The sequence below is a fragment of the Pseudophryne corroboree genome, chromosome 1 (assembly GCF_028390025.1).
Source record: "Pseudophryne corroboree isolate aPseCor3 chromosome 1, aPseCor3.hap2, whole genome shotgun sequence".
In the NCBI taxonomy this organism is placed as follows: domain Eukaryota; kingdom Metazoa; phylum Chordata; class Amphibia; order Anura; family Myobatrachidae; genus Pseudophryne; species Pseudophryne corroboree.
This window is the reverse complement of record NC_086444.1, coordinates 920,180,770-920,208,407: the sequence shown is the minus strand read 5'-3', so window position 1 is coordinate 920,208,407 and position 27,638 is coordinate 920,180,770. Positions and strand designations below refer to the sequence as shown.

Sequence of the window (27,638 nt, the reverse complement as noted above, 5' to 3'; positions counted from 1 at the left end):
CCCTGTCCGAATGGAAAATCAGATAAGGGCTTTTACAGGATAAAGCCGCCAATTCTGACACGCGTCTGGCCCAGGCCAGGGCCAACAGCATGACCACTTTCCATGTGAGATATTTTAACTCCACAGATTTAAGTGGTTCAAACCAATGTGACTTTTGGAACCCAAAAACTACATTGAGATCTCAAGGTGCCACTGGAGGCACAAAAGGAGGCTGTATATGCAGTACCCCTTTTACAACGTCTGAACTTCAGGGACTGAAGCTAGTTCTTTTTGGAAGAAAATTGACAGGGCCGAAATTTGAACCTTAATGGACCCCAATTTCAGGCCCATAGACACTCCTGTTTGCAGGAAATGTAGGAATCGACCCAGTTGAATTTCCTCCGTCGGGCCTTACTGGCCTCGCACCACGCAACATATTTTCGCCAAATGCGTTGATAATGTTTTGCGGTTACATCCTTCCTGGCTTTGATCAGGATAGGGATGACTTCATCCGGAATGCCTTTTTTCCTTCAGGTTCCGGCGTTCAACCGCCATGCCGTCAAACGCAGCCGCGGTAAGTCTTGGAACAGACAGGGTCCTTGCTGGAGCAGGTCCCTTCTTAGAGGTAGAGGCCACGGATCCTCCGTGAGCATCTCTTGAAGTTCCGGTTACCAAGTCATTCTTGGCCAATCCGGAGCCACGAATATAGTGCTTACTCCTCTCCATCTTATCAATCTCAGTACCTTGGGTATGAGAGGCAGATGAGGGAACACATACACTGACTGGTACACCCACGGTGTTACCAGAGCGTCTACAGCTATTGCCTGAGGGTCCCTTGACCTGGCGCAATACCTGTCGAGTTTTTCCCAACGGTTTATAATCATGTGGAAGACTTCTGGGTGAAGTCCCCACTCTCCCGGGTGGAGGTCGTGTCTGCTGAGGAAGTCTGCTTCCCAGTTGTCCACTCCCGGAATTGCTGACAGTGCTATCACATGATTTTCCGCCCAGCGAAGAATCCTTGCAGCTTCTGCCATTGCCCTCCTGCTTCTTGTGCCACCCTGTCTGTTTACGTGGGTGACTGCCGTGATGTTGTCCGACTGGATCAACACCGGCTGACCTTGAAGCAGAGGTCTTGCTAAGCTTAGAGCATTGTAAATGGCCCTTAGCTTCAGGATATTTATGTGAAGTGATGTCTCCAGGCTTGACCATAAGCCCTGGAAATTCCTTTCCTGTGTGACTGCTCCCCAGCCTCGCAGGCTGGCATCCGTGGTCACCAGGACCCAGTCCTGAATGCCGAATCTGCGGCCCTCTAGAAGATGAGCACTCTGCAACCAACACAGGAGGGACACCCTTGTTCTTGGTGACAGGGTTATCCGCTGATGCATCTGAAGATGCGACCCGGACCATTTGTCCAGCAGGTCCCACTGGAAAGTTCTTGCGTGGAATCTGCCAAATGGGATTGCTTCGTAGGAAGCCACCATTTTACCCAGAACCCTTGTGCATTGATGCACTGAGACTTGGCTCTGTTTTAGGAGGTTCCTGACTAGCTCGGATAACTCCCTGGCTTTCTCCTCCGGGAGAAACACCTTTTTCTGGACTGTGTCCAGGATCATCCCTAGGAACAGAAGACGAGTCGTCGGAACCAGCTGCGATTTTGGAATATTGAGAATCCAATCGTGCTGCCGCAACACTACCTGAGATAGTGCTACACCGACCTCCAACTGTTCCCTGGATCTTACCCTTATCAGGGAATCGTCCAAGTAAGGGATAACTAAAATTCCCTTCCTTCGAAGGAATATCATCATTTCGGCCATTACCTTGGTAAAGACCCGGGGTGCCGTGGACCATCCATACGGCAGCGTCTGAACTGATAGTGACAGTTCTGTACCATAAACCTGAGGTACCATTGGTGAGAAGGGTAAATTTGGACATGAAGGTAAGCATCCTCGATGTCCCGAGACATCATGTAGTCCCCTTCTTCCAGGTTCGCAATCACTGCTCTGAGTTACTCAATCTTGAATTTGAACCTCTGTATGTAAGTGTTCAAAGATTTTAGATTTAGAATCGGTCTCACCGAGCCGTCCGGCTTCGGTACCACAACAGTGTGGAATAATACCCCGTTCCCTGTTGCAGGAGGGGTACCTTGATTATCACCTGCTGGGAATACAGCTTGTGAATGGCTTCCAAAACTGTCTCCCTTCAGAAGGAGACATCGGTAAAGCCGACTTTAGGAAACGGCGAGGGGGAGACGTCTCGAATTCCAATTTGTACCCCTGAGATATCACCTGAAGGATCCAGGGGTCTACTTGCGAGTGAGCCCACTGCGCGCTGAAATTCATTGAGACGGGCCCCCCACCGTGCCTGATTCTGCTTGTAAAGCCGCAGCGTCATACTGAGGGCTTGGCAGAGGCGGGAAAGGGTTTCTGTTCCTGGGAACTGGCTGATTTCTGCAGCCTTTTTCCTCTCCCTCTGTCACGGGGCAGAACTGAGGAACCTTTTGCCCGCTTGTCCACGAAAAGACTGCGCCTGATAATACGGCGTCTTCTCATGTTGCTTCCAAATGCCGTTTGAAATCCGCATCACCTGACCACTGTCGTGTCCATAACCCTCTACTGGTAGAAATGGACAACGCACTTAGACTTGATGCCAGTCGGCAAATATTCCGCTGTGCATCACGCATATATAGAAATGCATCTTTTAAATGCTCTATAGGCAAAAATATACTGTCCCTATCTAGGGTATCAATATTTTCAGTCAGGGAATCCGACCACGCCAACCCAGCACTGCACATCCAGGCTGAGGCGATTGCTGGTCGCAGTATAACACCAGTATGTGTGTAAATACATTTTAGGATACCCTCCTGCTTTATATCAGCAGGATCCTTAAGGGCGGCCATCTCAGGAGAGGGTAGAGCCCTTACAAGCGTGTGAGCGCTTTATCCACCCTAGGGGGTGTTTCCCAACGCACCCTAACCTCTGGCGGGAAAGGATATAATGCCAATAACATTTTAGAAATTATCAGTTGTTATCGGGGGAAACCCACGCATCATCACACACCTCATTTAATTTCTCAGATTCAGGAAAACTACAGGTAGTTTTTCCTCACCGAACATAATACCCCTTTTTGGTGGAACTCGTATTATCACGAATGTGTAAAACATTTTTCATTGCCTCCATCATGTAACCGTGTGGCCCTACTGGAAGTCACATTTGTCTCTTCACCGTCGACACTGGAGTCAGTATCCGTGTCGGCGTCTATATCTGCCATCTGAGGTAACGGGCGCTTTAGAGCCCCTGACGGCCTATGAGACGTCTGGACAGGCACAAGCTGAGTAGCCGGCTGTCTCATGTCAACCACTGTCTTTTATACAGATCTGACACTGTCACGTAATTCCTTCCAACAGTTCATCCACTCAGGTGTCGACCCCCTAGGGGGTGACATCACTATTACAGGCAATCTGCTCTGTCTCCACATAATTTTTCTCCTCATACATGTCGACACAAACGTACCGACATACAGCACACACACAGGGAATGCTCTGATAGAGGACAGGACCCCACTAGCCCTTTGGGGAGACAGAGGGAGAGTTTGCCAGCACACACCAGAGCGCTATATATATATACAGGGATAACCTTATATAAGTGTTTTTCCCCTTATAGCTGCTGTATCTTTAATACTGCGTGTAATTAGTGCCCCCCTCTCTTTTTTAACCCTTTCTGTAGTGTAGTGACTGCAGGGGAGAGCCAGGGAGCTTCCCTCCAACGGAGCTGTGAGGGAAAATGGCGCCAGTGTGCTGAGATAGGCTCCGCCCCCTTATCGGCGGCCTTATCTCCCGTTTTTCTATGTATTCTGGCAGGGGTTAAATGCATCCATATAGCCCAGGAGCTATATGTGATGTATTTTTTGCCATCCAAGGTGTTTTTATTGCGTCTCAGGGCGCCCCCCCCCAGCGCCCTGCACCCTCAGTGACCGGAGTGTGAAGTGTGCTGAGAGCAATGGCGCACAGCTGCAGTGCTGTGCGCTACCTTGTTGAAGACAGGACGTCTTCTGCCGCCGATTTTCCGGACCTCTTCTGTCTTCTGGCTCTGTAAGGGGGCCGGCGGCGCGGCTCTGGGACCCATCCATGGCTGGGCCTGTGATCGTCCCTCTGGAGCTAATGTCCAGTAGCCTAAGAAGCCCAATCCACTCTGCACGCAGGTGAGTTCGCTTCTTCTCCCCTTAGTCCCTCGATGCAGTGAGCCTGTTGCCAGCAGGTCTCACTGAAAATAAAAAACCTAAAACTAAACTTTTCACTAAACAGCTCAGGAGAGCCACCTAGTGTGCACCCTTCTCGTTCGGGCACAAAATCTTAACTGAGGCTTGGAGGAGGGTCATAGGGGGAGGAGCCAGTGCACACCAGGTAGTTCTAAAGCTTTACTTTTGTGCCCAGTCTCCTGCGGAGCCGCTATTCCCCATGGTCCTTACGGAGTCCCCAGCATCCACTTAGGACGTTAGAGAAACTACGGGTAGTTTTTTCACACCCCACATAATACCCTTTTTTGTGGTACTTGTAGTATCAGAAATGTTCAAAGCCTCCTTCATTGCCGTGATCATGTAACGTGTGGCCCTACTGGAAAATACGTTTGTTTCCTCACCGTCGACACTGGAGTCAGTGTCCGTGTCTGGGTCTGTGTCGACCATCTGAGGTAACGGGCGCTGTAGAGCCCCTGATGGTGTTTGAGACGCCTGGACAGGTATTAACTGTTTTTCCGGCTGTCTCATGTCGTCAACAGTCTTTTGTAAAGTGCTGACGCTATCACGTAATTCCTTCCATAAGACCATCCAGTCAGGTGTCGACTCCCTAGGGGGTGACATCACTATTACAGGCAATTGCTCCGCCTCCATACCATTTTCCTCCTCATACATGTCGACACAACGTACCGACACACAGCACACACACAGGGAATGCTCTGATAGAGGACAGGACCCCACTAGCCCTTTGGGGAGACAGAGGGAGAGTTTGCCAGCACAAACCAGAGCGCTATATATATACAGGGATAACATTATATAAGTGTTTTTCCCTTATATAGCTGCTGTTTTTATTAATCTGACAAATTAGTGCCCCCCCTCTCTTGTTTTACCTTGTTTCTGTAGTGCAGGACTGCAGGGGAGAGCCAGGGAGCTTCCCTCCAACGGAGCTGTGAGGGAAAATGGCGCTTGTGTGCTGAGGAGATAGGCTCCGCCCCCTTCTCGGCGGCCTTTCTCCCGCTTTTTTAAGGAAAAACTGGCAGGGGTTAAATGTATCCATATAGCCCAGGAGCTATATGTGATGTATTTTTAGCCATCTAAGGTGTTTTTATTGCGTCTCAGGGCGCCCCCCCCCCAGCGCCCTGCACCCTCAGTGACCGGAGTGTGAAGTGTGCTGAGAGCAATGGCGCACAGCTGCGGTGCTGTGCGCTACCTTATTGAAGACAGGACGTCTTCTGCCGCCGATTTCCCGGACCTCTTCTGTGCCAGCAGGACTCACTGAAAATAAAAAACCTAATTTAAACTTTTACTCTAAGCAGCTCAGGAGAGCCACCTAGTATGCACCCTTCTCGTTCGGGCACAAAAATCTAACTGAGGCTTGGAGGAGGGTCATAGGGGGAGGAGCCAGTGCACACCAGGTAGTCCTAAAGCTTTTACTTTTGTGCCCAGTCTCCTGCGGAGCCGCTATTCCCCATGGTCCTTACGGAGTTCCCAGCATCCACTAGGACGTCAGAGAAACAGAGATTATATTCACTGTACTTTGATCTAGGTAGTACCAGGGACGTGCGGTGACGTCACTGGTAAGTACATGTACGGTATTTTTCTGTATTATTATATTTATTGTTTTAGGCTTAAAAGTAGGTGAAAAGTACTTAAAATATAGATAATTTGTAACAAAAAATTTTTTTTTACTTATGTAAATAATAAATTTATTTCAATTTTCTTTTTTTTATACAGTGCTGCGCTGCTACGTCCACCTGAGTAGCTAATTTCAAATCTTCAATTGACTGGCTGATGTGAGAAATTATTCACTGCGGCGGGATAAAAAAACAAAAAGTGGTTCAAATGAGAGGAGCTTTAGTGGCGTCTGCATAATTAACAAGAAATAATGTATTCAGTGGGCTCACCACGCTAGTTCTAGTGATGACTCTCTGATGACTGACCACACTACTTTATTGCATTGATGGGAACGTCATACCCCATTCTGACAGTTGGCAGCACTGTGGGGGTGATTCAGATGTGGACGGAGTTCAAGCGTCCGTCGCAAAGTACTGATTATTGTTACTTTGCGCATATGCAGGACTTGTTCTGCGTACAGTCAGGGGTGTATCTACCCATTGGCCAGGATGGCACTCACCAGGGGCGCCAGGCAAGGAGGGGGCGCCGCCTGGCTGTGCCACCTGCGGCCAAAGGGTAGAGAAGTAGTACTGTCAGATTGTACCTGGGGAGAGTCTGTTACTGCTGGAGCGGCACCGGTATCCGGCAGCACAGCATTTGTAATCAGACTCAAAATAAACTAAAGCTCCCAGCAGCCTTTGTTGCTGGGAGCTCCCGGCAGCAAAGGCTGCTGGGAACTGTAGTTTATTTTGAGTCTGATTACAAGTGCGGTGCTGCCGGACACTAGTCTGATCACTAGTGCAGTGCGGTGCTGCCGGACACTAGTCTGATCACTAGTGCAGTGCGGTGCTGCCGGACACTAGTCTGATCACTAGTGCAGTGCGGTGCTGCCGGACACTAGTCTGATCACTAGTGCAGTGCGGTGCTGCCGGACACTAGTCTGATCACTAGTGCAGTGCGGTGCTGCCGGACACTAGTCTAATCACTAGTGCAGTGCGGTGCTGCCGGACACTAGTCTGATCACTAGTGCAGTGCTGTGCTGACGGACACCGGCGCCGCGCCGGCAGTAACAGACTCTCACCAGGTACACAGCAATTGTTATATAGCACAGTGCTATAGATCTATTTGTTGTTGAAGATAATAAAAAGTGTCAATGTTTGGGAGAAGGGACTGTAGTACCTGGAAAACTACACGATTTCATGCATGTTAGATGTAAGTAAGTAGTAAGTAAGTGAAAACTTTAACTTGTTGAGTGTAATAAAGAAAATACAAATCTTACCTATTTCAAGCCCAGGTTCAAGGAAATGTATATCAGTTAATTGCATAATTGATCATTTTATCTTGGAAGTGAAGGCACCCTGATGTTTTTTTCTAACAGGAAGCACTTCTACCATCCAACTAATGGTGTTTGGTTAATGGCTGGGTCCATTTGAGGCTCATCTCACAGCATCTCATTAGCATTTCATTCGGGATACAGTCAAGATGCCGGCGTTTGGCATCCCGGCGGTTGGAAAGCTGACGCCAGCATCCCGAAACTGCTCGGAATGCTGATGCTGGCATCCCAACATAGATAGCGATGCAAAAATGCCAAATCCAGATCGAGTTGGTGCCAAAGTCACCACTGGCAAGCCGCATGGAAGGGTAAAGGTTTAGGCTGTGAGGGTGGGAGCGTTAGGCGGCAGGGAGGGAGATTAGCAAGGGTGGGTTAGGCACCACTGAAGATGCTGGGGGGGGGGGGGGGGGGGGGGCTAGTTTAGGGTCAGGCTGTGGGAAAATAAGATTTTACTCACCGGTAAATCTATTTCTCGTAGTCCGTAGTGGATGCTGGGAACTCCGTAAGGACCATGGGGAATAGCGGCTCCGCAGGAGACTGGGCACAACTAAAGAAAGCTTTAGGTCACCTGGTGTGCACTGGCTCCTCCCACTATGACCCTCCTCCAAGCCTCAGTTAGGACACTGTGTCCGGACGAGCTGACATAATAAGGAAGGATTTTGAATCCCGGGTAAGACTCATACCAGCCACACCAATCACACCGTATAACTCGTGATACTATACCCAGTTAACAGTATGAATATAACTGAGCCTCTCAACAGATGGCTCAACAATAACCCTTTAGTTAGGCAATAACTTTATACAAGTATTGCAGACAATCCGCACTTGGGATGGGCGCCCAGCATCCACTACGGACTACGAGAAATAGATTTACCGGTGAGTAAAATCTTATTTTCTCTGATGTCCTAGTGGATGCTGGGAACTCCGTAAGGACCATGGGGATTATACCAAAGCTCCCAAACGGGCGGGAGAGTGCGGATGACTCTGCAGCACCGAATGAGAGAACTCCAGGTCCTCCTCAGCCAGGGTATCAATTTTGTAGAATTTAGCAAACGTGTTTGCCCCTGACCAAGTTGCAGCTCGGCAAAGTTGGAAAGCCGAGACCCCTCGGGCAGCTGCCCAAGATGAGCCCACCTTCCTTGTGGAATGGGCTTTTACAGATTTTGGCTGCGGTAGTCCAGCCGCAGAATGCGCCAGCTGAATTGTGCTACAAATCCAGCGAGCAATAGTCTGCTTAGAAGCAGGAGCACCCAGTTTGCTGGGTGCATACAGGATAAACAGCGAGTCAGTTCTCCTGACTCTAGCCGTCCTGGAAACATAATTTTTCAAGGCCCTGACTACGTCCAGTAACTTGGAATCCTCCAAGTCCCTAGTAGCCGCAGGCACTACAATAGGTTGGTTCAAGTGAAAAGCTGATACCACCTTAGGGAGAAACTGGGGACGAGTCCTCAATTCTGCCCTATCCATATGGAAAATCAGATAAGGATTTTTATATGACAAAGCCGCCAATTCTGATACACGCCCGGCCGAAGCCAAGGCCAATAACATGACCACTTTCCGCGTGAGATATTTTAGATCCACGGTTTTTAGTGGCTCACACCAATGTGATTTTAAGAAACTCAACACCACGTTGAGAACCCAAGGTGCCACTGGAGGCACAACCGGGGGCTGAATATGCAGCACTCCTTTTACAATGTCTGAACTTCAGGTACTGAAGCTAGTTCTTTCTGGAAGAAAATCGACAGAGCCGAGATCTGTACCTTAATGGAGCCTAATTTTAGGCCCATAGACACTCCTGCTTGTAGAAAATGCAGAAATCGACCTAGTTGAAATTCCTCTGTTGGGGGCTTTTTTGGCCTCACACCAAGCAACATATTTTCGCCATATGCGGTGATAATGTTTTGCAGTTACATCTTTCCTGGCTTGAATCAGCGTAGGAATGACTTCCTCCGGAATGCCCTTTTCCTTTAGGATCCGGCGTTCAACCGCCATGCCGTCAAAACGTAGCCGCGGTAAGTCTTGGAACAGACAGGGCCCCTGCTGCCGCAGGTCCTGTCTGAGCGGCAGAGGCCATGGATCCTCTGATATAATTTCTTGAAGTTCTGGGTACCAAGCTCTTCTTGGCCAATCCGGAACCACGAGTATCGTTCTTACTCCTCGCCTTCCTGTTATTCTCAGTACCTTTTGTATGAGAGGCAGAGGGGGGAACACATAAACCGACTGGTACACCCACGGTGTTACCAGAGCGTCCACAGCTATCGCCTGAGGGTCCCTTGACCTGGCGCAATATCTTTTATAGCTTTTTGTTGAGGCGGGACGCCATCATGTCCACCTGTGGCCTTTCCCAATGGTGTACAATCCTTTGGAAGACTTCTGGATGAAATCCCCACTCTCCCGGGTGGAGGTCGTGTCTGCTGAGAAGATCTGCTTCCCAGTCGTCCACTCCGGGAATGAACACTGCTGACAGTGTTAACACATGATTTTCCGCCCATCGGAGAATCCTTGTGGCTTCTGCCATCGCCATCCTGCTTCTTGTGCCGCCCCGTTGGTTTACATGGGCGACTGCCGTGATGTTGTCTGATTGGATCAGTACCGGCTGGTTTTGAAGCAGAGGCCTTGCCTGACTCAGGGCATTGTAAATGGCCCTCAGTTCCAGAATATTTATGTGTAGGGAAGTCACCTGACTTGACCAAAGTCCCTGGAAGTTTCTTCCCTGTGTGACTGCCCCCCAGCCTCAAAGGCTGGCATCCATGGTCACTAGGACCTAGTCCTGTATGCCGAACCTGCGGCCCTCTTGAAGATGGGCACTCTGCAGCCACCACAGTAGAGATACCATGGTCCTTGAAGACAGGGTTATCAGCCGATGCATCTGAAGCTGTGATCCGGACCACTTGTCCAACAGGTCCCACTGAAAAGTTCTTGCATGGAACCTGCCGAATGGGATTGCTTCGTAGGAAGCTACCATTTTTCCCAGGACTCGCGTGCAATGATGCTCCGATACCTGTTTTGGCTTCAGGAGGTCTCTGACTAGAGATGACAGCTCCTTGGCTTTCTCCTCCGGGAGAAACACTTATTTCTGTTCTGTGTCCAGAACCATCCCCAGGAACAGTAGACGTGTCGTAGGAACCAGCTGTGACTTTGGACTGTTTAGAATCCAACCGTGCTGTTGTAGCACTTTCCAAAATAGTGCTACCCCGACTAGCAACTGCTCCTTGGACCTTGCCCTTATAAGGAGATTGTCCAAGTACGGGATAATTAAAACTCCCTTTTTTCGAAGGAGTATCATCATTTCGCCCATTACCTTGGTAAACACCCTCGGTGCCATGTACAGTCCAAACGGCAGTGTCTGGACTTGGTAATGGTAATCCTGTACCACAAATCTGAGGTACTCCTGGCGAGGATGGGTGTGTTCAAGGATTTTAAATATAAAATGGGTCACACCGAACCATGCGGTTTCGGTACCCCAAACCGTGTGGAATAGTAACCCCGTCCTTGTTGAAGTAGGGGCACCTTGAGTATTACATGCTGGGAATACAGCTTATTAATTGCCTCTAGCGCAGCCTCCCTGCCTGAGGGAGTTGTCGGCAAGGCATATTTGAGGAAACGGCGGGGCGGAGACATCTCGAATTCCAGCTTGTACCCCTGAAATACTACTTGAATGAAACAGGGATCCACCTGTGAGCGAGCCCACTGATCGCTGAAATTTTTGAGATGGCCCCCTACCGTACCTGGCTACACCTGTGGAGCCCCCGCGTCATGCTGTGGACTCAGAGGAAGCGAGAGAAGAATTTTGATTCTGGGAACAGGCTGACTGGTGCAGCTTTTTCCCTCTTCCCATGTCTCTGTACAGAAAGGAAGCGCCTTTGACCCGCTTGCTTTTCTGAAGCCGAAAGGACTGTACCTGATAATACAGTGCTTTCTTAGTCTGTGAGGAAACCTGAGGTTAAAATATTTCTTCCCAGCTGTTGCTGTGGATACGAGGTCCCAGAGACCATCCCCAAATAATTCCTCACCCTTATAAGGCAGAATCTCTATGCGCCTTTTAAAGTCAGCATCACCTGTCCAGTGACAGGTCTCTAATACCCTCCTGACAGAATGGACATTACATTCATTTTGGATGCCAGCCGGCAAAATATCCCTGTGTGCATACCTCATATATAAGACGACGTCTTTAATATGTTCTCATGTTTGACAGGGTCACCGACCACGCTGCAGCAGCACGATCTGCAGGTCTCAGTCTAGTACCTGAGTGTGTAAATACAGACTTCAGGATAGCCTCCTGCTTTTTAGCAACAGGTACCTTCAAAGTGGCCGTTCCTAAAACGGCAGTGCCACCTTTTTTGACAACCGTGTGAGCGCCTTATCCACCCTAGGGGATATCTCCCAGCGTAACTTATCCTCTGGCGTGAAAGGGTACGCCATCAGTAACTTCTTAGAAATTACCAGTTTCTTATCGGGGGGAACCCACGCTTTTCACACACTTCATTCATTCATCTGATGGGGGAACAAAACACTGCCTGCTTTTTCTCCCCAACATAAAAACCCATTTTTAGAGGGTTAATGTCAGAAATGTGTAACACATTTTTTTTTTTTTTTTATTGCCGGGATCAAGTCACGGATGTTCCTAGTGGATTGTGTATATGTCTCAACCTTGTCGACACTGGAGTCAGACTCCGTGTCGACATCTGTGTCTGCCATCTGAGTGAGCGGGCGTTTTTGAGCCCCTGATGGCCTTTGAGACGCCTGGGCAGGCGCGGACTGAGAAGCCGGCTGTCCCACAGCTGTTACGTCATCCACCCTTTTATGTAAGGAGTTGACACTGTCGGTTAATACCTTTCACCTAACCATCCACTCTGGTGTCGGCCCCACAGGGGGCGACATCACATTTATCGGCATCTGCTCCGTCACCATATAAGCCTCCTCATTAAACATGTCGACACAGCCGTACCGACACACCGCACACACACAGGGAATGCTCTGACTGAGGACAGGACCCCACAAAGCCCTTTGGGGAGACAGAGAGAGAGTATGCCAGCACACCCCAGAGCGCTATATAATGTGGGGATTAACACTATAACTGAGTGAAATTTCCCCAATAGCTGCTTGTATATATAATATTGCGCCTAAATTTAGTGCCCCCCCTCTCTTTTTAACCCTTTGAGCCTGAAAACTACAGGGGAGAGCCTGGGGAGCTTTCTTCCAGCTGCACTGTGAAGAGAAAATGGCGCCAGTGTGTCTGAGGGAGATAGCTCCGCCCCTTTTTCGCTGACTTTTCTCCCGCTTTTTTCTGGATTCTGGCAGGGGTATTTACCACATATATAGCCTCTGGGGCTATATATTGTGGTATTTTTGCCAGCCAAGGTGTTTTTATTGCTGCTCAGGGTGCCCCCCCCCCAAGCGCCCTGCACCCTCAGTGACCGGAGTGTGAAGTGTGTATGAGGAGCAATGGCGCACAGCTGCAGTGCTGTGCGCTACCTTGGTGAAGACTGATGTCTTCTGCCGCCGATTTTCCGGACCTCTTCTTGCTTCTGGCTCTGTAAGGGGGACGGCGGCGCGGCTCCGGGACCGAACACCAAGGCTGGGCCTGCGGTCGATCCCTCTGGAGCTAATGGTGTCCAGTAGCCTAAGAAGCCCAAGCTGGCTGCAAGCAGGCAGGTTCGCTTCTTCTCCCCTTAGTCCCTCGCTGCAGTGAGCCTGTTGCCAGCAGGTCTCACTGAAAATAAAAAACCTAATTCTATACTTTCTTTCTAGAAGCTCAGGAGAGCCCCTAGTGTGCATCCAACCTCGGCCGGGCACAAAATCTAACTGAGGCTTGGAGGAGGGTCATAGTGGGAGGAGCCAGTGCACACCAGGTGACCTAAAGCTTTCTTTAGTTGTGCCCAGTCTCCTGCGGAGCCGCTATTCCCCATGGTCCTTACGGAGTTCCCAGCATCCACTAGGACGTCAGAGAAATGTGTATTAGGGTTAGGGGGGATGGATGGTGTAACGTGAATATGAGACACTACTGTGCAGTATAATGTGAATAAGGGACACTACTGTGTGACATAATTTGAATTGGAAGTACTATTGTGTCCACGCCCTTCACCCACAAGACCATGCCTCATTTCCAATACTCACACCTTATTTCAAATGTGTGTAGGGGGCACCAACCCCTTACTTGCCAGGGGCACTCGGACCCCTAGATACACCCCTGCGTACAGTATGTGCGAACTGTCCTGCGATAATGGACACAGCATGGCATCTGATTGTTAGTAATTGACAGTCTGCTGCTGTTTGGGGACGGGGAGGGAGAGGCGATAGCCTGGTCTCTAGGAAGCAGCTGCAGGGACCAGTTTGCGCAACCCCGTTGGTCACGCAACCGGCCGATGGTGCCAGGGAAGATCAATACTGCATTCTAGGATGCAGTTTGGATCAGTAATGCAACAGGATTACCATTACCATATTAGCGCTATAGCTGCTACTTCTTTGTAAGTCACAGTGATAGCAACTCCAACCACATCTGAATGAGGGACTATGGGAAGCCCTGCCGTCTCCCAGTGACAGAACTGAACTGTAAAAATAAAAGTTCTTCCCTGCTTCTTAGCCCTCTCCATGTCCTTCAAAAGACTTACTGAATACATGAGCACATTAGGGGGTTTAGTTATCAATAGGCAGTTTTGCATTTGATACAGTCAATATACTGGAGGTGTGGCGATTGCATAGTTCAGGGTCGTAACTATCAAGCATCAATGCCGCAACACAGCACCTTCATGTGGCTTGCAGGGTGCTTGGAATGGCATCCTGCAGCCACTAGCATTACTGCAGAGCTGCCCACAGTGTTCTTAGTAGGCTGCAGGCAGCGTTCTACTTACATGAGTTGGGAGCGGAGTCAAGGGTCCTGCTCCTAGGCATGAAATAATGGCAATACAGGCGTAGGGGGCGGGGCTGGGACAGGGCGCTTGTTATGGCCCTGGCATAGTTATGACCATACTATGCTACTGATACAAACACAAATAACACGATAGATAGATAGACAGACAGACAGACAGACAGACAGACAGACATAGATAGATAGATAGATAGATAGATACATAGATAGATATTTGTATTTATTTATTTAATATTACACTACACTTACATAACTCCCTGAAGTAATGTATTTCTCAGTTGGGAATAGTGGATTTGGTCCAATTAGTAGCATAAGAGCTGAAGATTGCTGTTTTGCAGCATAGAACACTATGTCGCAGACACTACACATTTTTGAAGATAATTAACCTCCTTTTGAGGGGATAAAGTTTCCAGTTAATGAATTACCCACAGAACCACATTAATACTTAAGGAAATTAACAATCAACACTCTGCAATATGTTTCTGCCTTTACAGACGCTAGGGATTAATATTTGTAATACCTATTTTCCATGTACTTAAGATTAAGACTGCTGTATGAATTGTATATGAGTCTTGCCATTTCTAAATATGTGTGACCTGAATACATCTCATGACTGTTCTTTGCCAGTGGGAAGGAGGTGTGAATTCTGAATGTGGATGATCATTGCTTCACCTCATGAAGCAGCAGCACACAGCGCTAATGTCCCTTTGAATTACCTCCCTCTAAGCAACACTTATTCCGAAAGATGGCAGATTCCAGTTACAGGGAACTGGTAATTCATGAGCGATAACAAATCAGTCTTTCTTATGACACTCACAGTTTGATAATGGCAGGTTGAGGTGTCGCTACCAATGCACTGATTTGTTTACTAAATATGATTCCACTTGAATTTTTTTTTGTATCTGTAATCATTGCAAATATAGTAGTTGGATTTCTGCATTGCCGTACTCACTTTAAAAGCATTTCCAACGCCTGACAGTAGCAGAACCAGATGCTGCCCGTGCCTAGAAAGAATGAAAATGTACAAATGTGAATAAAGGATTAAAAATAGACTGAAATAGTTCTTGAATTTAATGACTTAGGGAAGGCCCTAGAATGAATCTCTTAACGGTGCAAAATAATAATAATATAAAACCTCTAGCCCAGTGGTTCCCAAATTGCGTGTCACTGCAGGGGTGTCAAGAGTTGGTGGACCAGGACCTAATCAAATTATTTATGGTCAGTGGCGGATTCTACCTATAGGCTACAGGACTGCAGCCCTCCAGGTAAAATCTGCCACCCCTCTCAGTGTCAGTTAAGCCAGATGCAGTCCGTGACTACACTGGCTTCACTGTGACAGTCACAGACACACAAGGCAGTCCCATTGAGAGGTGTTTTGCCAGACCGGGCTGTAATAGGCTGAGAGCTGGCTTTCTGTAGCCAAAGCAGTCCAGGGGTTTGTGCATACGAAGTCGCCCACGGCATCTGTGCACAGGTGCCATGACCTGAGTCTCTGCTCCTCTCTGGGCTTGGGGCAACTAGAGATGAGCGGGTTCGGTTCCTCGGAATCCGAACCCGCCCGAACTTCAGGTTTTTTTACACGGGGCCGAGCGGCTCGGATCTTCCCGCCTTGCTCGGTTAACCCGAGCACGCCCGAACGTCATCATCCCGCTGTCGGATTCTCGCGAGGCTCGGATTCTATCGCGAGACTCGGATTCTATATAAGGAGCCGCGCGTCGCCGCCATTTTCACACGTGCATTGAGATTGATAGGGAGAGGACGTGGCTGGCGTCCTCTCCGTTTAGACTAGAGTACTAGAGAGAGACACAAATTTTGGGGAGCATATTATTAGGAGGAGTACTACTTGCTGCTGATAGTGTGACCAGTGACCACCAGTTTAATTAATCCGTTCTCTGCCTGAAAAAAAACGATACACAGTGTGACACAGTCACATACCATATCTGTGCTCAGCCCAGTGTGCTGCATCATATGTAATACTGTATATATCTGACTGTGCTGAGTGCTCACTGCTCACACAGCTTAATTGTGGGGGAGACTGGGGAGCAGTTATAGCAGGAGTACATATTTTAAGTACAGTGCACACTTTTGCTGCCAGAGTGCCACTGCCAGTGTGACTGACCAGTGACCACTGACCACCAGTATTGTGATTGTCTGCTGACCACCAGTATATTGTGATTGTCTGCCTGAAAAAGTTAAACACTCGTCGTGTGGTGTTTTTATAAACGCATTCTGCAGACAGTGTCCAGCAGGTCCGTCATTACATAATATATACCTGTCCGGCTGCAGTACTAGTGTGATATATATATATTTTAATTTTATCTCATTATCATCCAGTCTATATTAGCAGCAGACACAGTACGGTAGTCCACGGCTGTAGCTACCTCTGTGTCGGCAGTCGCTCGTCCATCCATAATTGTATACCACCTACCCGTGGTTTTTTTTTTTCTATCTTCTTGATACTAGTAGCTTACTTTAGGAGTCTGCAGTGCTGAGTCTGACAGACAGTGTCCAGCAGGTCCATCATTACATAATATATACCTGTCCGGCTGCAGTACTAGTGTGATATATATATATATATTTTAATTTTATCTCATTATCATCCAGTCTATATTAGCAGCAGACACAGTACGGTAGTCCACGGCTGTAGCTACCTCTGTGTCGGCAGTCGCTCGTCCATCCATAAGTATACTAGTATCCATCCATCTCCATTGTTTACCTGAGGTGCCTTTTAGTTGTGCCTATTAAAATATGGAGAACAAAAATGTTGAGGTTCCAAAAATAGGGAAAGATCAAGATCGACTTCCACCTCGTGCTGAAGCTGCTGCCACTAGTCATGGCCGAGACGATGAAATGCCAGCAACGTCGTCTGCCAAGGCCGATGCCCAATGTCATAGTACAGAGCATGTAAAATCCAAAACACCAAATATCAGTAAAAAAAGGACTCAAAAATCTAAAATAAAATTGTCGGAGAAGAAGCGTAAACTTGCCAATATGCCATTTACCACACTGCAGTGCCACTCCTAGATGGGCCAGGTGTTTGTGTCGGCCACTAGGGTCGCTTATCTTACTCACACAGCTACCTCATTGCGCCTCTTTTTTTCTTTGCGTCATGTGCTGTTTGGGGAGTGTTTTTTGGAAGGGCCATCCTGCGTGACACTGCAGTGCCACTCCTAGATGGGCCAGGTGTTTGTGTCGGCCACTAGGGTCGCTTATCTTACTCACACAGCTACCTCATTGCGCCTCTTTTTTTCTTTGCGACATGTGCTGTTTGGGGAGTGTTTTTTGGAAGGGCCATCCTGCGTGACACTGCAGTGCCACTCCTAGATGGGCCAGGTGTTTGTGTCGGCCACTAGGGTCGCTTATCTTACTCACACAGCTACCTCATTGCGCCTCTTTTTTTCTTTGCGTCATGTGCTGTTTGGGGAGTGTTTTTTGGAAGGGCCATCCTGCGTGACACTGCAGTGCCACTCCTAGATGGGCCAGGTGTTTGTGTCGGCCACTAGGGTCGCTTAGCTTACTCACACAGCTACCTCATTGCGCCTCTTTTTTTCTTTGCGTCATGTGCTGTTTGGGGAGTGTTTTTTGGAAGGGCCATCCTGCGTGACACTGCAGTGCCACTCCTAGATGGGCCAGGTGTTTGTGTCGGCCACTAGGGTCGCTTAGCTTACTCACACAGCTACCTCATTGCGCCTCTTTTTTTCTTTGCGTCATGTGCTGTTTGGGGAGTGTTTTTTGGAAGGGCCATCCTGCGTGACACTGCAGTGCCACTCCTAGATGGGCCAGGTGTTTGTGTCGGCCACTAGGGTCGCTTAGCTTACTCACACAGCTACCTCATTGCGCCTCTTTTTTTCTTTGCGTCATGTGCTGTTTGGGGAGTGTTTTTTGGAAGGGCCATCCTGCGTGACACTGCAGTGCCAATCCTAGATGGGCCAGGTGTTTGTGTCGGCCACTAGGGTCGCTTATCTTACTCACACAGCTACCTCATTGCGCCTCTTTTTTTCTTTGCGTCATGTGCTGTTTGGGGAGTGTTTGTTGGAAGGGCCATCCTGCGTGACACTGCAGTGCCACTCCTAGATGGGCCAGGTGTTTGTGTCGGCCACTAGGGTCGCTTAGCTTACTCACACAGCTACCTCATTGCGCCTCTTTTTTTCTTTGCGTCATGTGCTGTTTGGGGAGTGTTTTTTGGAAGGGCCATCCTGCGTGACACTGCAGTGCCACTCCTAGATGGGCCAGGTGTTTGTGTCGGCAACTAGGGTCGCTTATCTTACTCACACAGCTACCTCGTTGCGCCTCTTTTTTTCTTTGCGTCATGTGCTGTTTGGGGAGTGTTTTTTGGAAGGGCCATCCTGCGTGACACTGCAGTGCCACTCCTAGATGGGCCAGGTGTTTGTGTCGGCCACTAGGGTCGCTTAGCTTACTCACACAGCTACCTCATTGCGCCTCTTTTTTTCTTTGCGTCATGTGCTGTTTGGGGAGTGTTTTTTGGAAGGGCCATCCTGCGTGACACTGCAGTGCCACTCCTAGATGGGCCAGGTGTTTGTGTCGGCCACTAGGGTCGCTTAGCTTACTCACACAGCTACCTCATTGCGCCTCTTTTTTTCTTTGCGTCATGTGCTGTTTGGGGAGTGTTTTTTGGAAGGGCCATCCTGCGTGACACTGCAGTGCCACTCCTAGATGGGCCAGGTGTTTGTGTCGGCCACTAGGGTCGCTTAGCTTAGTCATCCAGCGACCTCGGTGCAAATTTTAGGACTAAAAATAATATTGTGAGGTGTGAGGTGTTCAGAATAGACTGAAAATGAGTGGAAATTATGGTTTTTGAGGTTAATAATACTTTGGGATCAAAATGACCCCCAAATTCTATGATTTAAGCTGTTTTTTAGTGTTTTTTGAAAAAAACACCCGAATCCAAAACACACCCGAATCCGACAAAAAAAAATTCGGTGAGGTTTTGCCAAAACGCGTTCGAACCCAAAACACGGCCGCGGAACCGAACCCAAAACCAAAACACAAAACCCGAAAAATTTCAAGTGCACATCTCTAGGGGCAACGGCAGACCACCTGGTTAAACTAAGTAGGAGACATCGCTGATTATGGTCAAAGTGATTAAGTGGTAAAACCAGTAAAACTTTTGGCCTAGGGCTACAGAGAAAAAAAATACGAATTTACTCACCGGTAATTCTATTTCTCGTAGTCCGTAGTGGATGCTGGGAACTCCGTAAGGACCATGGGGAATAGCGGGCTCCGAAGGAGACTGGGCACTCTAAGAAAGAATTAGGACTACCTGGTGTGCACTGGCTCCTCCCTCTATGCCCCTCCTCCAGACCTCAGTTAGGGAAACTGTGCCCGGAAGAGCTGACACAATAAGGAAGGGATTTGGAATCCCGGGTAAGACTCATACCAGCCACACCAATCACACCGTACAACTCGTGATACTATATCCAGTTAACAGTATGAACAACAACTGAGCCTCACGAACAGATGGCTCATAACAATAACCCTTTAGTTAGGCAATAACTATATACAAGTATTGCAGACAATCCGCACTTGGGATGGGCGCCCAGCATCCACTACGGACTACGAGAAATAGAATTACCGGTGAGTAAATTCTTATTTTCTCTGACGTCCTAGTGGATGCTGGGAACTCCGTAAGGACCATGGGGATTATACCAAAGCTCCCAAACGGGCGGGAGAGTGCGGAAGACTCTGCAGCACCGAATGAGCAAACTCAGGGTCCTCCTCAGCCAGGGTATCAAACTTGTAGAATTTTGCAAATGTGTTTGAACCCGACCAAGTAGCAGCTCGGCAAAGTTGTAAAGCCGAGACCCCTCGGGCAGCCGCCCAAGAAGAGCCCACTTTCCTCGTGGAATGGGCTTTTACAGATTTAGGATGCGGCAGTCCAGCCGCAGAATGTGCAAGTTGAATCGTACTACAGATCCAGCAAGCAATAGTCTGCTTAGAAGCAGGAGCACCCAGCTTGTTGGGTGCATACAGGATAAATAGCGAGTCAGTTTTCCTGACTCCAGCCGTCCTGGAAACATATATTTTCAGGGCCCTGACTACGTCCAGTAACTTGGAATCCTCCAAGTCTCGAGTAGCCGCAGGCACCACAATAGGTTGGTTCACATGAAAAGCTGAAACCACCTTAGGAAGGAATTGGGAACGAGTCCTCAATTCCACCCTATCCATATGAAAAATCAGATAAGGGCTTTTACAAGACAAAGCCGCCAATTCTGATACACGTCTGGCCGACGCCAAAGCCAACAGCATGACCACTTTCCACGTGAGGTATTTTAGCTCCACGGTTTTAAGTGGCTCAAACCAATGTGACTTTAGGAAATCCAACACCACGTTGAGATCTCACGGTGCCACTGGAGGCACAAAAGGGGGCTGAATATGCAGCACTCCTTTAACAAAAGTCTGAACTTCAGGCAGTGAAGCCTGTTCTTTTTGGAAGAAAATCGACAGAGCCGAGATCTGGACCTTAATGGAACCCAATTTTAGGCCCATAGTCACTCCTGACTGTAGGAAGTGCAGAAATCGACCGAGCTGAAATTCCTCCGTTGGGGCCTTTCTGGCCTCACACCAAGCAACATATTTACACCATATGCGGTGATAATGTCTTACGGTCACATCTTTCCTAGCTTTAATCAGCGTAGGAATGACCTCCTCCGGAATGCCCTTTTCTTTTAGGATCCGGTGTTCAACCGCCATGCCGTCAAACGCAGCCGCGGTAAGTCTTGGAACAGACAGGGCCCCTGCTGCAGCAGGTCCTGTCTGAGCGGCGATCATTTCTTGAAGTTCTGGGTACCAAGCTCTTCTTGGCTAATCCGGAACCACAAGTATAGTTCTTACTCCTCTCCTTCTTATTATTCTCAGTACCTTGGGTACGAGAGGCAGAGGAGGGAACACATAAACCGACTGGTACACCCACGGTGTCACCAGAGCGTCCACAGCTATCGCCTGAGGGTCTCTTGACCTGGCGCAATATCTTTTTAGCTTTTTGTTGAGGCGGGACGCCATCATGTCCACCTGTGGCCTTTCCCAACGGTGTACAATCATTTGGAAGAATTCTGGATGAAGTCCCCACTCTCCCGGGTGGAGGTCGTGCCTGCTGAGGAAGTCTGCTTCCCAGTTGTCCACTCCCGGAATGAACACTGCTGACAGTGCTAACACATGATTTTCCGCCCATCGGAGAATCCTTGTGGCTTCTGCCATCGCCATCCTGCTTCTTGTGCCGCCCTGACGGTTTACATGGGCGATCGCCGTGATGTTGTCTGACTGGATCAGCACCGGCTGGTGTTGAAGCAGGGGTCTTGCCTGACTTAGGGCATTGTAAATGGCCCTTAGTTCCAGAATATTTATGTGTAGGGAAGTCTCCTGACTCGTCCATAGTCCTTGGAAGTTTCTGCCCTGTGTGACTGCCCCCCAACCTCGAAGGCTGGCATCCGTGGTCACCAGGACCCAGTCCTGTATGCCGAATCTGCGGCCCTCTAGAAGATGAGCACTCTGCAGCCACCACAACAGCGACACCCTGGTCGTTGGAGACAGGGTTATCAGCCGATGCATCTGAAGATGCGATCCGGACCACTTGTCCAACAGATCCCACTGAAAGATCCTTGCATGGAACCTTCCGAATGGAATTGCTTCGTAAGAAGCTACCATCTTTCCCAGGACTCGCGTGCAGTTGTGCACCGACATCTGTTTTGGTTTTAGGAGGTCTCTGACTAGAGATGACAACTCCTTGGCCTTCTCCTCCGGGAGAAACACCTTTTTCTGTTCTGTGTCCAGAACCATCCCCAGGAACAGTAGACGCGATGTAGGAACCAGCTGCGACTTTGGAATATTCAGGATCCAGCCGTGCTGTTGTAGCACTTCCCGAGCTAGTGCTAATCCGATCAACAACTGTTCCCTGGACCTCGCCTTTATAAGGAGATCGTCCAGGTACGGGATAATTATAACTCCCTTTTTTCGAAGGAGTATCATCATTTCGGCCATTACCTTGGTAAATACCCTCGGTGCCGTGGACAGACCAAACGGCAACGTCTGGAATTGGTAATGACAGTCCTGTACCACAAATCTGAGGTACTCCTGGTGAGGAGGGTAAATGGGGACATGCAGGTAAGCATCCTTGATGTCCAGTGATACCATGTAATCCCCTTCTTCCAGGCTTGCAATAACCGCCCTGAGCGATTCCATTTTGAACTTGAACCTTCTTATATAAGTGTTCAAGGATTTCAAATTTAAAATGGGTCTCACCGAACCGTCCGGTTTCGGTACCACAAACATTGTGGAATAGTAACCCCGTCCCTGTTGAAGGAGGGGTACTTTGGTTATCACCTGCTGGGAGTACAGCTTGTGAATCGCCTCCAGCACCGCCTCCCTCTAGGGGAGTAGTTCGCAAGGCTGATTTGAGGAAACGGCGAGGGGGAGACGTCTCGAATTCCAGCTTGTACCCCTGAGATACCACTTGTAGAATCCAGGGATCCACCCGTGAGCGAACCCACTGGTCGATGAAGTTCCGGAGAAGGGCCCCCATCGCACCTGGCTCCACCTGTGGAGCCCCAGCGTCATGCGGTGGACTTAGAGGAAGCGGGAGAGGACTTTTGTTCCTGGGAACTTGCTGTTTGGTGCAGCTTTTTCCCCCTACCTCTGCCTCGGGGCAGAAAGGACGCGCCTCTAACCCGCTTGCCTTTCTGGGGCCGAAAGGACTGTACCTGATAATACGGTGCTTTCTTTGGCTGTGAGGGAACATGGGGTAAAAATGTCGACTTCCCAGCCGTCGCTGTGGAAACGAGGTCCGAGAGACCATCCCCAAACAATTCCTCACCCTTGTAAGGCACAACCTCCATGTGCCTTTTAGAATCCGCATCACCTGTCCACTGCCGAGTCCATAATACTCTCCTGGCAGAAATGGACATTGCATTTATTCTAGATGCCAGTTGGCAAATATCCCTCTGTGTATCTCTCATGTATAAGACTACGTCTTTAATATGCTCTACTGTTAGCAATATAGTGTCCCTGTCAAGAGTATCAATGTTATCAGACAGGGAATCTGACCACGCAGCTGCAGCACTGCACATCCATGCTAAAGCAATAGCCGGTCTCAGTAGAATACCTGAGTGTGTATATACAGACTTCAGGATAGCCTCCTGCTTTCTATCCGCAGGCTCCTTTAGGGCGGCCGTATCCGGAGACGGTAGTGCCACCTTCTTTGACAAGCGTGTGAGCACTTTATCCACCCTAGGGGATGTCTCCCAACGTATCCTATCCTCTGGCGGGAAAGGGTACGCCCTTAGTAACTTTTTGGAAATTACCAGTTTCTTATCGGGGGAAACCCACGCTTCATCACACACTTCATTTAACTCTTCAGAAGGGGGAAAAACCACAGGTTGCTTTTTCTCCCCAAACATAATACCCTTTTTTGTGGTACCAGGGTTAATGTCAGAAATGTGCAACACATTTTTCATTGCCGTAATCATGTAACGGATGGCCCTATTGGAATGTACACTAGTCTCATCGTCGTCGACACTGGAGTCAGTATCCGTGTCGACATCTGTGTCTGCCATCTGAGGTAGCGGGCGTTTTTGAGCCCCTGATGGCTTTTGAGACGCCTGGGCAGGCACGGACTGAGAAGCCGGCTGTCCCACATCCGCTATGTCATCAAACCTCTTATGTAAGGAGTCGACACTGTCACGTAATTCCTTCCACATAACCATCCACTCAGGTGTCGACCCCGCAGGGGGTGACATCACATTTATCGGCACCTGCTCCGCCTCCACATAAGCCTCCTCATCAAACATGTCGACACAGCCGTACCGACACTCCGCACACACACAGGGAATGCTCTGACTGAGGACAGGACCCCACAAAGTCCTTTGGGGAGACAGAGAGAGAGTATGCCAGCACACACCACAGCGCTATAAATCACAGGGATGTACACTATAATCAGTGATTTTACCCTATAGCAGCTATTATATATATGTATTTGCACCTAAATTTAGTGCCCCCCCTCTCTTTTTTACCCTATTGAGCCTGGAAACTGCAGGGGAGAGCCTGGGGAGCGTCCTTCCAGCGGAGCTGTGAGAGGAAATGGCGCCAGTGTGCTGAGGGAGATAGCCCCGCCCCCTTCACGGCGGACTTCTCCCACTTTTTTCATGGATATATGGCAGGGGATTTTACACATATATAGTCTTAATGACTATATTATGTGTATTTTTGCCAATGTAAGGTAATCTTATTGCAGCCCAGGGCGCCCCCCCCCCCATCAGTGACCGGAGTGTGAGGTGTGCATGGGGAGCAATGGCGCACAGCTGCAGTGCTGTACGCTACCTTAATGAAGACCGGAGTCTTCAGCCGCCGATTTCCTGGACGTTCTTCTTGCTTCTGGCTCTGCAAGGGGGACGGCGGCTCGGCTCCGGGACCGGACGACCGAGGCTGGGCCTGTGTTCGATCCCTCTGGAGCTAATGGTGTCCAGTAGCCTAGAAGCCCAAGCTAGCTGCAAGCAGGTAGGTTCGCTTCTCCCCCCTAAGTCCCTCGTAGCAGTGAGTCTGTTGCCAGCAGATCTCACTGAAAATAAAAAACCTAAATATACTTTCTTTTCTAGAAGCTCAGGAGAGCCCCTAGTGTGCATCCAGCTCGAGCCGGGCACAGATTCTAACTGAGGTCTGGAGGAGGGGCATAGAGGGAGGAGCCAGTGCACACCAGGTAGTCCTAATTCATTCTTAGAGTGCCCAGTCTCCTTCGGAGCCCGCTATTCCCCATGGTCCTTACGGAGTTCCCAGCATCCACTAGGACGTCAGAGAAATGCTGATACTCTAGGGCGCCTTGATTCAAGGAACTACCCAGTTTATGAAAATGAGTACAGGCATGAAAGGCTGCCGATACATCAGTGATTAGGGCGTGGTTATTGTATATGGTGTGGCCAAACTCCCTCACTGTATGCATAACTATGGTGCATGGTGCAACAGCTTCATCTTGATATAATAGGCATGGCTATGCCTCACCTGCATTCCCAGGAAACCTACATAGACCTCAGTCATTTTTTCCCGCCCCCCACTCACTCTATGGGGGAAGCAGAGTTGTCATGATTGCTTTTACAAGTAAGTGGGTCGTAATGGGGAATTCTCACATAGGCAAGCTTCAGTGAGGGCATGTTCATGCAAATGTGGGCGGTGCAGGCCTGGACATAAACAAAAATACACCTGCTTGGGGGCATATCTTTTGCACCTAGTATAGGGCAGGTGCAAATGCTCACTGACAATGATGAGTAATGCCAAACCAATCACACATGCAGTTGGGGTTCTATCCTGAGATGCACGCAACACTTTGGGCGGGATGTACTAAATGACATCGCCGCCATTAGTTACAATGCTAATCACATATGCTCTTTGCAAAGACTTGAATCCCACCCTGGAGCCAGAGCCCACACTACCTTGCGGACCTAGCACTTTCAGGCTTCAGCACCCTGGGTGACAGCCCTGTCAGCCCATGCCTTGAGCCACCTCTGGTGAACATTTGTATATTGCCGGCCCTTAGGGAGCAGAGAGAGACAGACTGGGCGTGTTAGGCACATAAGGGAGGACTAATACACTTGCGTAGGGTGTGTCTGCTATTAAAGCTGTAAAGATGAGAGCTGCTGGAGTACTACAGGCACCAGCGAGAGAAGAAGAAGGTGGACCTGTATGTGAAGGTGATAAACATTTATTGTAATTGTGCTTTAAGACTGTGCTGGTGAAGTATATGGAGCATAATGTAACCATAATCGTAAGACTGTCTATGCAGGATGCAGTTGATATGCCGGTGGTCTGGATCCCGGCGGTCAGGATAACAACGCAGGAATCCCGACCGCTGGCAATGCCACCAGACAGGATGCCGGCTAACAGGTGCTATTCCCAGCTGCGGGTGTCCACGACACCTATAGAGTTGGAATAGAACCTGTAGCGAGCCAGAGAGCCACCGAGCCCGCTGTGACACAACCCTCCCGTCACCATTCTGGCAACTAGGATCCCGTGGTCGGTATGCTGAACTCCGGGATCCCGACCGCTGGCATTAAAGCCATTAAAGTTTGACCTGGAGGGAACGAGCAGCTTGCTGTAACCATATTAAAGTCATGTGCAGGAGGAGAGAAATAAAGGAGTATGCTTTAATAAGAGAAGATCTGGTGCCCATATCATTTGAACATGAACTTTCGATCCATAATCTATACCAGTGTCTATATGTGTGACTGTTAAGGGGGGTACACACTGACAGATCCATGCTTAAATTCTAAGCAATCTGACTAGAAAGCTTAGAAGTGAAGCACGGATCTCTCTGTGTGTATGCCCCACAGCGATAGCGATACTCGGCCCCCGCACGTCGCTATGGCCGGTGCTAGATTGGCACAATCTTGCACATAGCTCATTTCACCACTGGGTGAAATGAGTGCCTCCCCCCCACCACCACCACCACCACCACCTCACTCAGCGGGGGAGAGATGAGTGCTGAGCGTTCTGTGCTAGATCACTCAGCACACATCTCTGGGTCCATCTCCCCGTGTGTACTGGCCCTTAGAAAGCCTGCATGGGCAGGGACCCCTTTTTCCCAGGTATTATCCACACCCTGGATAGCTAGCCTGGGGAAATTGGAGGTTTGTAACTGAAAGTGAAACTCGCACCACAGATTTATTAGACACTGCTAGAAAAAAACATGAATGCAAATACAGTTATTTGTTCTCCTCTAAGGGTGTAGAAAATAGTATGTTATATATTATTTTGTATCATTTTAAAATGTACATATTAACTTCATTAAATAATAACCAAAATAGAAGAGAATGACTTCAAAAGATCAAAAGATCAGGGGCCAGATGTAATGACTCCTGAGATCGCCACAGGAGTGGGACATTATTTTTTTTTAAAGGGGCAATCACTTACAAGGCATGGTTTTGCCGTGTAAGTGACTGCCCCTTTAAAAAAACATCAAAGCTCGGCCAGCATCCTGAACCTCCGGCGATCTCTGGCGTCATTACATCTGGCCCAAGATCTATGTTTAAAGAATAACTGTATATAACATAAATAATATTGTAATGTCACTCTTTCAGAAGGCAAATACAAAGATGCCAAATGTCTGCACGCCTAGAGCCCAGGGCTAACTAAGTTAAACCCTAGGGGTCCCGTAAGGACTAGGGGCCCATCAATTTTTTTCTGAGACATTATTATCGGCATGCTAGGGCTCCAATGGTTAAAGGCACACTCATAGTCATCTGAGTTTTGTTTGAAGACAATGGGGGAGCAGACAAATAGCGTACTAGAGCTACTTCAAAAGTGAAAAGAAAATTAAGAACAATTGCGCTGTGAGAAAAGCGGTTAGCAGACTTTTTCAACTGGGTACAGGTGTACGTGTGAATACGGAAAGTGTAAATGATGGGGCGAAAGACTGAAGCACCAGAGGAGGAAATATCTTGAAGCCTAGGGGACCAGCCATGGATTAATACGGCCCTGTGCACGCCCCCTACAAGCTGTCACCATCCAAACCACTGTCCTGTGCAACAAGCAGTATTTTTGTTTTTTCAAGAGAAGTTTGAATTGCATGCACTCTGACACCCGCGTTCTTCTGTGGTAAATGTCCGATCAGAGATC

At 48.8% G+C, this 27,638-nt stretch overlaps 1 protein-coding gene across 4 annotated transcripts in view; it reads right to left on the bottom strand.

The window, feature by feature from the left end:
* Nucleotides 1-27,638, bottom strand: part of C1H4orf33 (chromosome 1 C4orf33 homolog) — a 651,328-nt gene that overhangs the window by 79,262 nt on the left and 544,428 nt on the right. For all 4 annotated transcript variants that reach the window (XM_063920350.1, XM_063920351.1, XM_063920349.1 and 1 more), the window contains one exon: nt 14,977-15,028. In XM_063920350.1, coding sequence (XP_063776420.1) covers nt 14,977-15,028 — 52 coding nt within the window. The remainder of the gene's footprint in view (nt 1-14,976; nt 15,029-27,638) is intronic.